The 13,529-nt window shown below is 39.9% G+C and overlaps 1 protein-coding gene across 1 annotated transcript; it reads left to right on the top strand.

The window, feature by feature from the left end:
• The first annotated feature begins 11,482 nt into the window (after positions 1-11,482).
• On the top strand, positions 11,483-12,490 carry LOC135467519 (melatonin receptor type 1B-like). Its single transcript, XM_064745291.1, has one exon. It carries the CDS (start codon positions 11,483-11,485, stop codon positions 12,488-12,490), a length of 1,008 nt encoding a protein of 335 aa, XP_064601361.1.
• Positions 12,491-13,529: the final 1,039 nt, after the last annotated feature.

The raw sequence follows: 13,529 nt of genomic DNA, 5'->3' as shown, positions 1-13,529 counted from the left end.
GTTTGTTGATACTGATTCGACACATTATGATGTCATTTTTTGTCTCATTTAGCTTGGACAACGTATGTCCATGCCTGCTAAGAGGAATTTTTTTCTTACACATACAAACATGCAAGGTGGAACTTACATGAAACGCATTCATGCAAGTATATGTTGACATGTATATATATATATGCGTTTCCCCCTGGCTTTTTTTTCCGGTATAATCCAACCATATAATGCTGGCCGCCGTCGTATAAGTGAAATGCTCTTTAGTACGGAGTAAAAAAACCAGTTAAATAAATATCAACATTGGGGATCGAGCAATATTTATCAAGGGGGAAGGACAGCTAGGTACACACTGAAATTTGTCAACAGTCGATTATTTCGGCTAATGTATATCTCGGGTGGGCATAAAAAAATGGGCCGTACTTTGACACTCAATATTTCTGAAACCCTCTAACGTCAGCTTCTAAAAATTTCTGCACTCAAAAGCCATTATGTCCTAAGTATACAGACCAAATTTCAATTTCATCCTTTAAGATTTCTGTTCATGGGACCAAAATCAAAATAGAGTCAAAAATGCATGTTCCGGACTTTTCAAAATGAGCGAGACAATTTTTCCAGACGACACTTGATTGACGCGTGTCACACAGATGCAACGCGCGCTCTACTCATGACACCTGACAGGTGATGCAGTGTGGGTCACCGGAACGTGCGTTTTTGTGGCTATGTTTTCATTTTAACCCTGTGTACAGACTACTCAAACTATGGCCTTGAATATTGGTCAGTATATTAACAAAATCATTTGAATGTCTAAACTTTAAAAGTGTTTGAGCAAAGGATAATGGAGCAATGCAGCATCAAAGTGCGGCCAATTTTTTATGTTTTTATGCCCACCAGATACATGGTCCTATGCATGACATGATCTTGACCACAAGGAATACAACTGGGGTGCTGGCCACAAAAGCAGTTTTGCATCAGCCTATATACTTAGGCTGATTTTATATGGAAACAATCTCACCACCTCTCTTTAATAGCATGTAAAAATCCTGTCATATATAAAATGTTATTCAAACAAGTATAATATACCCAGTGTAAAGAATACGACCCTCAAACTCAGAAGCTCAAACTGTAGACCTCGAGCAGCTTCCTTTCTTATCCTTGTTGATTGTTTAATTGTTTATTTAGCATTTATTGCAGACAATCCAAAAATTAATGTATTAAAGTCTGTTGTCTGAGTGATGCTAAGATGTATTCTGCTATTATAACGCAATAATCTGTGATATTCAACAGAATATATTATGTTAGTCTAATAGAATCTTTATGTTGAATTAACAGAATATGTCTGTTATAATCTGCTGCAATAGTAGAATGCATTCTGGCATCACTGAGACAACAGATTTTCTGTTAAATGTAACGGATTATTTTTTTAGTGTACACCAGTTACTCCCTTTTCTTTCTTTGTCTTTATGCATATATAAATTACCATGTTCATTTTTATATGATCAATATTTGTCTATGCAACAGTGTTAATGTCTACGTAAAAATGTCATCCACATATCAATTTAGAACAAAAGAAGCTGTTATCCACTGAATTTTCTGACAGTACTTCATGCCCATCAACTCAAGTTCTAAATGTAACTCAAACAAGTGAACTCTATTTGTCCATTATCTGTATACTTGTGATATTGTAGTAATTGCATGTATTATTGCCCATAAAACCCGTTCATGCATGTGTTGTGAGGCCTGTGGTAAAACTGGAATTAAAAAAAAAACGTCATTTAATGTAGAATTTTAGCTCCAATTTCAAACGCGGCCTTGAACTACGTTTACAACCACATGCAGCAATATTACCTTCTTCTATACTCTCTCACTGATTGCACATGATCCCGCTTTGCCCTCGGCCAGGTTTGGATATTAACCATGATTAACTATGGCAACCGGTGAAAGTCTTCTCTGAATATTAATGGCTTACTCAGCAAAGCTGATATGTAGCGCCCAATAGAGCACGAGATACTTGCACTGTATGTTACATCCTGATGTTTTTTTTCTTTGCTTCGTCTCACATTGAATACAATGGACAAATGTTCCGGTGACATCATTATACTGTTTTTTTGTCGTGAAAAACATATATAAAGAAGATATATTAGTAATGGGTTCTGCAAAAGGAAATGAATGTCATTATATCTTATATCATGTATGCCTTGACCCACATGGTTAAACAAAAGGGTTAAATTTCTTTTAATTTTCACTGATTTTTCCCACTGGAACATTTGGAATTCGGAACCTTCTGAACGTATTGCCTTTGATGGAAATATGTTGGTTAAAGACCTTTTTTAATCACAGATAGTCTTGGTGGAGGGTGGTGTGGGGGTGGGGGTGTTGGGTGGGGGTGGGTCATGTATATCCAAGTTGATTAATTACAAAATAATAGGAATTATAGCTCAGTGTTAGTATGGGATCTGGTCAGCCCTTTACCAACCTAACGGAAATCCATATCAAGATATGGGGGCAGCATGCGGATGAAGGAGGCGAGATGCATACAGCCGACAGGCGCATGTACAACACTGGTTAAAGAGTGCACATTTCCTGACTAAGGATGGGAACAGACAGACACGTAAGGCTCTTCCCATAAAGTTCGTAACGGTTCTGAAGGCAACGATACTAATTTCAGTTCAGCAGCTGAAGTTTCGATATCTTATGTGGACTGTCGTGTGTTGTGTTATAATGCTGATCGGGATTCCTTGAAATCTTCTAGTCATTGCGTCAGTAATCATTGACAAAATCTGAGAAGGGCCCTAAATTTCTTCGTTTTAAGAGCATTTGTGACTTTCTGTTTCTAAGTATACCTCTTCCTGCTCACACCTATACATACTTTACCGTGCACCTGCCAGTCCCAAAGGCCTACCTACCAATGGCTTCATCACGAACTGGCTCCTTGGTCATTAGTGCTGAGTACAGGTGCTATTGCCATTAACAGATACATAGCTGTTGTTCTGTACCATCAGATAACTGGCCAGTGATATGGCAGTGGCTGTAATATGTACATGTGTTTTACTAGTGCCTTGTCTAATGTTACTCCCCAAATTTTTGGACAATTCTCTAGGAAATTTCGGGCTCGAATCATGGGACCGAGGATGTGTATGGATCGGAGATGGTATTCATTGGTGTGGTATCCATTTTCGCTTTGGTTTCATGACTCTTTGTTACGTTCTGATTGTTCTGTATGTTATTGCAAGTAGGAAGAGAGTAGGTGTCTCTGGACAAGCCACCGTCTCCGGAGGCAAGACCGCTATCGTAACAACTCGAACCCCCGAGGCCAGACTCTCTCTGATATTAACCATGGCATACATCGTGTATCTTTTCATGACTTTGCAGGCACCTTTTGTCAACGCATTCAACACACCGGAGTGTTTGTGCCGGAGTGTCTTCTTGTGGCGTGCTTTACCTTTGTATGGATGTCCTCTGTAGCTGATCCTATTGTCTGTGGGCTCGTCAACAAAAATACAGGGACGCCTACAAGGGAGTGGCGATCAAATGCTATGGCGAATGCAGACTGGAAGCCTCCATGCAAACACGGTGAAAAAAGTGAGAGTGTTCGGCCTTCAGATATCGAGTTTTAGCCAAACACATTTTGCTGATGTGTAGCTTATCTACTGGAATGAATGAAATTAACTGACTGAATACAAAGCCTTTGTCGCCATCATCCATGTCGTTCATATATGGATTACGTTCAGAATTTTGAATCATCATGCTGGTTCATGTCCAAAGTTGAACTACTTGTATAGTACAATCTGTAGGGCTTTCCTACCGTTTCCTTTTTAACGAGCATGTTTTCTCTTTTACTGAAAATTCTCATCAGAAAGTGAATCAAAGAACGAATAATCGTTCTTTGATCTTACTAAGCAAAAATCATCAGTTTTAATAACGCACGAGGTTGTTCCCGTGTCTCGATGTTTTAACGTTAGTGTGACATACATGGTTTTCTCTACATCTCATAAAAAAGGAACTGCACGCCTTTGGTTATAAACATGTGATGGGAGTAATCGAATTGTCATAGTAGTTATCTTTTACTGAACATTGTAACTTTCCATACAAAGCATCCTCAAATAGCTTTGATCTTCTGCACTAACCAAGGTCGTTTTATATTTATGAGTAGCAAAGACTGATTTCAGTAGAATGAATTTATCAGGAATGATGAGGATAAGTACAAAATTATAAAATGAAACCGCAATAAATAAAGTCAGAATAATGATAATGTCATGGGCATTTCCAGCAAATTGCTCTCACAAATTCTTTTCCCAGTCTGTTTTGAAAGCGTGTGGGGAACACATATCGAAGGCATGTCATTTATGGTACATAATCATCCTAACGATCAAAGGAAGTCAAAGGAAGCTGGTGAGATGAGCACATGACAACCGGTAACGATCTAGGCTGACACTTTAGTGCCAGATATGATAAAAGAGAAGTGGAAGAGGTCAATCAAATGACGTACGTTGTAGGCACCAGTCACAACAATGTGACATAGCTGCTTTCAGAACCTTTCAACGGTTCTGAAAGCAGCTATGTTGGTTTCAACAACAGACGCTCCGGATGAAGGAGACTCGGTGTTGATATTTTGGCTGGATTGCGTAGCGTTGTGATACTGATCGGGATTCCGGTTAACTTTTTTTTAGTAATTGCTTCAGTAATCACCAACAAAGAACTGAAAGCGCCCCAAATTTCCTTGTTTTAATTCCGAGTGTTTGCGACCTGTTGCTGCTAAATATACTTGTTCCTGCTCACACCTATACATACTTTACCGGTCATCCACCCAAAGGCCTGCTGAGCGAAAGCCTCCGTCACTAGCTGGCTTCTGGGGCCGTCAGTGCTGAGCGCTTGTGCTATTGCCATCAACATTGCTATTGTTCTGAAGAGCAAATACCACCAGATAAGTGACAAGCGGGCAGTGGCTGTAATAAATTATGTGCCTTGTTTTCCTATTCCCTTTTCTGACTTTTTTAAAATGACATATTTTGACGATTCTTTCGGAAATTTCGGGTTTGAATCTTGACAAATAATCTGCGGATGAACCCGAGAGGGTATACTAAATCTCGTCCTCAAAGGCATTCCGTGGGTGTTTCCTTTGTTTTTCATGACTCTTTGTTACATTGGGATTGTTCTGTATGTGTTGGCAAGCAGGAAGAGGGTTGGTGTCATGGGCCAATCGGCCGCCTTTGGAAGTGGTCGGCGCACGGAGATTAGACTCATTCTGATGTGTGCCCTGGTGTGCATCGTGTATCTTGTCACGACTTTATCAACACTTCTGGTAATTCTTCCCGCCATATTGAGAATTGTAGGCAAGATAGACTTGGCAACCTCAGTGTAGGCAACTGCTTCGTGAGTACGTCTTAACGCCCAAGTGAGAGCTGCAGTTGTTTCGTGTGTAACAGTTCCCGATCATGTCAGAATTGTAGAGAATGTGAACTGGCATCGTGAGTGAAAAGCAACTCTTCTGGACAACTGGAACATTTCTTATGCCAGCCGTAGCATGAATGGAGATCATCTGCTGCGTATATGTCCGACTTGCAGTGTACGCACTGGCGGAAATACGCTCCAGTGTGGATGGAAGAGACACCCCAACATTTACCTAAAGGTCATTAACACGGATCATAAGCTAAACCCCAAGTAAGTCAGCATCACCGCAACAATAGCCAGAAAGCTAATTGAAGCTGTACAGATAAAAAAAGGGAAGCCAAGGGCTTACCAAATGAGCGGATTGCGATCACCTCAATCTCATCGTGGGGCCTATGAAGATTTGGTACTTCTTTCTCAGGACACACAACTAGCTCAAGCTGCTTTATTTCTTATTTCTTATCCTTGTGATTCTCTAATGCTTTATTCATTGTTTTAATTCTACTGATACCAGTAACTCAGCTTCCCCTCCTTTCCCCATGCTGTATGGTCGTTATGCCTAACAAGGGTATATGTACATTTTCATATCTACGTAGAATATGTTTTTATCTATTGTGTTTCTCTAACAGCACCTCCAGCCCATCAACGCAACCTTTAAATGCCACTGAAGAAGTGAATCCATTTTTCCCTTACCCGTGCGGTTAATCTCTGTATTATTGTCATTATGAATCAACATTTTAACTCCAATCCCAGTCGGGGCTTTGGACAACTTTCTTATCCACATGTGGCGGATCAGAATTGGATTTGTGTTACATTCTGTATTTACATTGGACAGCCTGGCTGTAGGTAAGTTCTATGTCTACTAGATTAGTAAGTCGTTCAGAGAAAACCGACCTTTGACATTGCCTCAGTTGATCTTTTTACCACAAAAGCTGATCTTATGTTGACGGTTATTTATAAAGTGACCAAACTCTATACATTTCACACCTCTAGTCAATTCTTAGTTCTGCAGGGTCTATGCTAATTAAAGTAGAATCAAAGTTTTTTGTGCAAATTGAAATCTGACCTTGCCTGAAGTGACCTTTATGTCACATAATGTTATCTTTAGTTGGTATTCATTGTTGTAGGTTTTATATGAAATAAATATCTTATTACCAGATAGTGTTCGCCTTATGTGGCCTTTCCATCCGACAAGCTGGTTTTAAGCTGGTGATTACTGATGAAGAGATCAAACTTTTCATTCTCCACCAATTTCACTTTTGCAGGGGGTTTGTTAATTAAAATAGGAACGAAGGACATTTCGTGCAAAGTGATTCTTGTTATTTAGCCCTTGTTCAACATTTTACATGTTGTTTCAGTATTGTAACTTTTATATAACATAAATCTGTAATTACCCCTGTTTTAATCAAAGGTTATTCGGTGTAAATTGACATTTGACCTTTTCTCAAAAGACCTGTCTACCACCTAATCTTGTCTTAAGCTGGTGATTATTGTTAATTAGATCATGTGCAACATTTCACACGTATGTTTTTCTCCATAGCTACTTTTGGCCACATTTGCAATAACACTGGGCTCTGAAAAAATATTCGTAAGAAAAGCTATTTTGGGCAGATTTGGGATGTTAATCCCAGCGTAAACGAACGACGGAGAAAATTGAGAAGTTGAATTTTGTAAAGTCCTGTGTTCCTGAGAAAAGTATAAGGTCGTTATTTTTTGACATGGTATAGTGATGGTTTAATTGATTGAACATATTCATCCCGCCGATATGGTCGCTTGATTTTCACATTCTGACTGAGCACAAATGGTAGGTTGATATTTCTTGCGCAGACATGTATAGAGTACAAGCCAGACTGGCCAGAATAACCTTAAACACAAAGTGGCAGATCGGACCCAAGCTGGGTGATGGGTGACACGTTGCCATGTGATATTTTCCTGCGTGCAAATACAAGCAATAGAAGTCATCAGGGCCGTACTGTAAATTCATCGTCAATCTTCAACTAAAATCCCGCATGGCAATACAGAGTGTTGTGAATAACTGTTTTTGGAATTGGTGCTGCAATGACGCGCTGAAGTTTTACTTCAGATCCACATAGACTAATGGCCCACTGAGACCACTGATGTACAGTAACATGGGATTGCGACAATGACAAATATACAACAAAGCTAATCAAGAAATGTATTTTACAAATCACGCAAAGAACCTTATGCATGTTATACTGTACGTGTAACTGTAGTATATCAGGAAGACTTGCCATCGGATTGTTTCGCGACATTTGGGGACAGAGATTGTGTCTACTTCAGGCAGAGGAGGTCAATCCCTCTCTGTACCAGGAGTCAAGGCTATACCTTGTGTCACTTATAGGTTGTCATGCATGATATTAGTATTTTGGCTTTATAATAAACAACTTATACAGATATGATAATTGCGATGCATTAAGGTTAAGCGATAACAAGACGAAAATCAATTTTCAGGACGATATAAATGAAAAATTAATCACAAATTCAATTTAGAGGTCATATTTTATAGAAGAAAATGGTTACCAAGAAAAGCGTTTGAATGTAAGAACTAGTTATAAGAAGTTGCGAGGGATGTTATAATACTCAGAGTGGCGTTTCGCTGATAGCCTTAGTTTAGCGTGTTCCATGTCCTGCTCCTGGCCGCGGGTAATCAGGGTTTATGTAAAACCAGTAGGTGAGATATTTAAAAAAAACATTGAACACAGATATAATTTCTTTGTCATGCAATCTAAAACATTGTCTAGAGATGGTTTCAACATTTGAGTTAAAATGCCACACTGAATAACAGTGTTTTATTCCAGATTCCCACAGGCCAATGGCGCACTCACATCACTGGTGTGGTTCCAGGGGAGAATAATTGCAACAATATCACAAATACACAACAAAGAGCAGTGAAGAAATAAATTTTGCAAATAAGCTAATAGAGTTCACTTGTTTGAGAGGCATTTAGAGGTTGTGATGCTGGCAAAAAGGAAGTTTAATTGATATCAGCTTTGTTAGTTCCATATGGCCAACGTTTCGGTGTAGACGCTTCATTTGTTTCATATAGTCAAGGATTCGGTGTACATGTTGAGCATATATATAACGGTCGAACGATGTGAATCAAGTTATTTAGAGAGAAAAGAGAAGAGTGAATAGAGTTAAAGAATTAGAGAATTAATAAGCGAATAAATGATCAAAGATAAGAAATGAAGCAGGTTGATGTCTGAGTCAGCAGAGGACGGAACTGTGAGCTTTTGGAGATTGATAATGAACATGGTAACTGAGAGAGCTTTGTGGACGTTTTCTCTGGATAAAATCCTCTTATCTGCATGGGATCCACTAATTGTCTTTGTGGTTATGTTAGTGACGTGGATTTAATTGTACTTTGTACACCGGTCAGTGTTAGTTTGCAAGTAAACGCTAGTGTGTCTCTTACAAGTTGCTGCGCCCTTTTGCTGCTACCTACACTAACTATAGCTTTTCCCTTTTTTAGCAAATGAATTTTAAAAATCTTTTCAGTGAGTTTTCCGATTTAGAAAGGTAATACTGTTAATGTTCCTGGGTTACCCCCGGGCTCTGCCCGGTTTCCTCCCACTATAATGCTGGCCGCCGTCGTATAAGTGAAATATTTTTGATTACGGCGTAAAACACCAATCAGATAAATAAATAAAACTATTTTGTTCAGTTTCATTGGTCAGATTTTTTAACCTCGGGGAAAAAACGTCAATGTCGTCATGTTGTCACGGTATGGTAACTCAGCACTCAAACGACGTGAAAAATTATATCTATTAATTCGTCCGGAAGGTCTCTTATCCTCCAGCACCCAGGAAAACTCAGCTCAGTATTTGCCCTATTTTATGGCATATTTGTACCAAGGTGATAATATTTACACAACGATACTAATGTTTTATTAAGCCATGTCTGCATGTTTCCTATCACAAAGAAAGTAAGAACATAAACATGGAGTTTCCCTAGGTTTTTATCATAACGAGCGATAGGATTTCCTTTTTGCGATTTTGTGCAAGTTTCTAGCTCCCCTTTCAGATGATCTCCATCCTAGCACACAAATTTTAAACAGTTTCAACTAAAAGGCTCCGTACATCTTTTGTATTTACCTTAATTGGTCGAAAAGGCATTTAGAACATGTCTCCGGACAGCTGGAATCTCGGACTATAAATGGCTGGGATAGTCGTTCCGCTTGCCTATGTATGACCCCACCACCTTATTGGTTACAGGCCTGATTACTCTGGTGTATGTATAATTAACATTGTTCAGTTTATCCCCATGCGCTATTACAGTAAATATTTCACAACTTACATAGATCGTATTGGTACTTCAACGGAAAGTAAGTATACAATGTAAAGTAAGGAAGCGATCCGAAAACTAAGTTTGTGTCAAAATGTGCAGTATAGGCCTTCTTCATCACAACCTTGACGATGGATATTTTCTTCTCTTAAAACACGTTCAAACGCGGGTACGGCTATATAAAGTCCAAGAGCTTTATTGTTTGGGACAATGGCAACCCCACCACCTCCACCCCCCACCCACTCCGCCCCTTTTTATTTGCTTCTTGCCTCCCTGATATAACAAATGCAATCATGCTCTGAATTATGATATAGACATTATTTACAATCATGACCCAAAGAATAAAAAATGAAATCAAACAAAAAGAATCGTTTTTTCAGCCCTTGAGATTTTGTTTAAAAATTGTTTACACAAGAGAATGTAGATCCTTTAGTACGATTGGCTCAAGCTTGTCACAAACATTAATGCTGTGCCCGAATGTCCGATAGATGGTAGATGTCCAAAAGATCAAAATGTGCAAAAGGTTCTTATTGAACTTTAGGGAAGTGCATTATAATGTCATCCTTATTCGCAAGAACTGTTATTGTCAAATTGCACAGGAGTGCAATACGTCTACCGCAACATCTACGATTCCCGCCACTTCATGCAATCCGGAGGAACGGTTTAATAAACATTATTTTATTCCTACAGAGACACATAAATATGCCTTTGTCACACGGGTATATAGCACAACTATTGTGGATTCCTGAAACGCACAAGTCCCCGTTCAAAGCTCGGTTTATTACGGGTTCAAGTGATCGTACTAGCAAGCTTTTGTCGATCCTATTGACATGAGCTTTGCAGAAAGTAGATTCAGTTTGGAATAGACACTGTTGTGCCATTGCAAAAAGTTTAGCTGTTATCATTTATTGAATATTAGTTCATTGAATTGCTGGAATTTTTCAAGAATAATATCTATGTGAAATTCGGTGATCCAAGTTTCCAACGGTGCACAGGTATTCCGGTGGATACCAGTTGCGCCCCTCTACTGGCATACCTGTACCCGTTTAATTATGAATACTTGATGTATAAATTGAAAGTAATCTAAATGTAAAGTTCGATTCTTTTCATTCAGCAGACAGTATACTGAATGCCTTTTAGCAATACATAATGCCCATATTGCCAAGGCAGTGACAGAGATTTATCCATCTTTGTTTCATTTGAAGAAGACAAGAGATGGCACATCTTATTTGGACCTGCATCTATACAGTAATGGCCAAGATCTCCTCTGACCTCGTCTGCTTAGGATCTCTGGAGACCTGTGTCATAGCTGTATCTAATTAAACTTAACCCGTCGCTGGGGCTGTATAGACGTCCATGTTTTTTACTCCAACACGGTGCTTTCGTGAACAGTTGCATTCAAAGTGCATGTAATGACTTGCATGTCATGCCTAGAATAACGGACTTCCTTGATAAGAAGCCTAAACAATAAGTAAAGTGAGTATTGTAATTATAGACTTGGAACGCCCTTCATGGTCTTTTGTAGTGTTGTCAGTGAAGAAATATGAAACCTTGTGATACTAAATAAGGTCGTCATAGACATTTGTATCAAATTGCCTTCAGACTGGCTTTAAAATATTTGTGAAAAAGACCACGGGCATGGCGGACATGCACACTGACGCTGTGAGACAAAGGAAGCTGTTGAGCTGCACACATGACAACCGCTAACGACCGCTTATGTCTAGTTAGTTGCAAGTCGATAAAAGCGGGATGCGCGACGCTGATTAAAGGATGTACGGCCTAGGCACCGATCACAACAGACATGGAAAGTCTGCTTCTTGAAGCCCTCAACGGTTCTGGAGGCAACGATACTAATTTGAATTCAACAGGAGACATTCCAGCGGAAGGAGACTCGATGTTCATAGTTTTGGCTGGGTTAAGTGGCGTTATAATGCTGATCGGGATTCCAGGTAACCTTTTAGTAATTGCAGCAGTCATCATCAACAAAGAGCTGAGAAGCGCCCCAAACTTCCTAGTCTTAAGTCTGAGTGTTTGTGACTTTCTATTTCTAAGCATGCCTGTTCCTGTTCACACCTATACATACTTTACCGGACATCCACCAGCCTCAGAGGCCTGCTGGGCCATTGGCTTCGTCACCAACTGGCTTCTGGGGTCGTCAGTGCTAAGTACAGGTGCTATAGCCATCAACAGGTATATAGCTATTGTTCTGAAGAGCAAATACCATCAGATAAGTGGCCAACGAGCAGTGGCTGTAATATGTACATGTGTTTTCCTAGTCCCCTTTCTGATTTTATCACCGACATTGTTTGACGATTCTTTGGGAAATTTCGGGTTCGAATCTTGGGACAGGAACTGCGGATGGACCGGAAATGGTATACTGAGACCCGTTATCATAGGTGTTGTGTCCATATTCCCTTTGGTTTTCATGACTCTGTGTTACATTCGGATTGTTCTGTATGTGATCGCAAGCAGGAAGAGAGTGGGCGTCATAGGACAAGCGACCACCTCCAGGGCGGCTCGGAACACAGAGACCCGAATGACCTTGATGTTGGCCATGGTGTATATCGTGTATCTTGTCACGACTTTACCGGCACTTCTGGTCAACGGCATTGGACAGGCCGGAATGTTCATGCCGGACTGGGTTCACGTAATATCTTTTACCTTTGTCTGGATGTCGTCCGCAGCTAACCCTGTTGTATACGGGCTCGTCAACAAGAAATACAGGGACGCCTACAAGAATGTGGCAAGGAAAATCAACAGCTTCACCATAAGACGAACGGAAAGTGCAAGTTTGGATACAAACACATAGATAATGTGTAATTTTAATGCGTTAGTGGTATCCTCTGATATCAGCGGAGATGTAACGAATATATTGACCGCAAAACCGACGGAACCATTGCTATGTTAGGTTTTATTGGCAAAGCCCGACCATATCCTTAGTGACGCGCTGTTTGGTGAGATGAATACCACCGACACCATATCATGGCATACATAGAACGGAAATTAACTGGACTTTATGTCTTTCATTATGCCACGTGTTGGTGTAGGAATTATTATTTAATCTTATTTTGCCAAATAATGGAAGTGTGATAGGTATAATGTATCAGTAGCTAACTGGTTATGTAGCATTGTACCCTCGTGATAGGTACACTGCTCAGCAGCTAGCTGGTTATGTAGCATTGTACAGATGTGATGGGTACACTGCTCAGCAAATAGCTGGTTATGTAGCATTGTACAAATGTGATAGGTACACTGCTCAGCAGATAACTGGTTATGCAGCATTGTACCCATGTGATAGGTACACTGCTCAGCAGCTAGCTGGTTATGTAGCATTGTACCCATGTGATAGGTACACTGCTCAGCAAATAGCTGGTTATGTAGCATTGTACAGATGTGATAGTTACACTGCTCAGCAAATAACTGGTTATGCAGCATTGTACCCATGTGATAGGTACACTGCTCAGCAGATAGTTGTTTAGGCAGCATTGTACACATGTGATAGGTACAGTGCTCAGCAGCTAGCTGGTTATGCAGCGGTACAGTGCTGCAGCAGCTAGCTGGTTTTGCAGCATTGTACACATATAACAGGTACACTGCTCAGTAGATAGCTGGTTTTGCAGCATTGTACACATATGATAGGTACACTGGTCAGCAGATAGCTGGTTATGTAGCACTGTACACATATGATAGCGACACTGACTGTATATATGACTGTATACATTGCAGGTTATGTAGCACTGTATACGTAACACCGATTGTGTAGCACTGTACATATATGACTGGTTATGTATCACTGTGCTCATATAATTGGCTATGTAGCACTGTACACATATGATTGGTTATGTGGC

This window comes from Liolophura sinensis, chromosome 6 (assembly GCF_032854445.1).
Source record: "Liolophura sinensis isolate JHLJ2023 chromosome 6, CUHK_Ljap_v2, whole genome shotgun sequence".
Lineage (NCBI taxonomy): Eukaryota > Metazoa > Mollusca > Polyplacophora > Chitonida > Chitonidae > Liolophura > Liolophura sinensis.
Note: the sequence above shows the minus strand (reverse complement) of the source record. Positions and strands in the feature narration are given on the sequence as shown.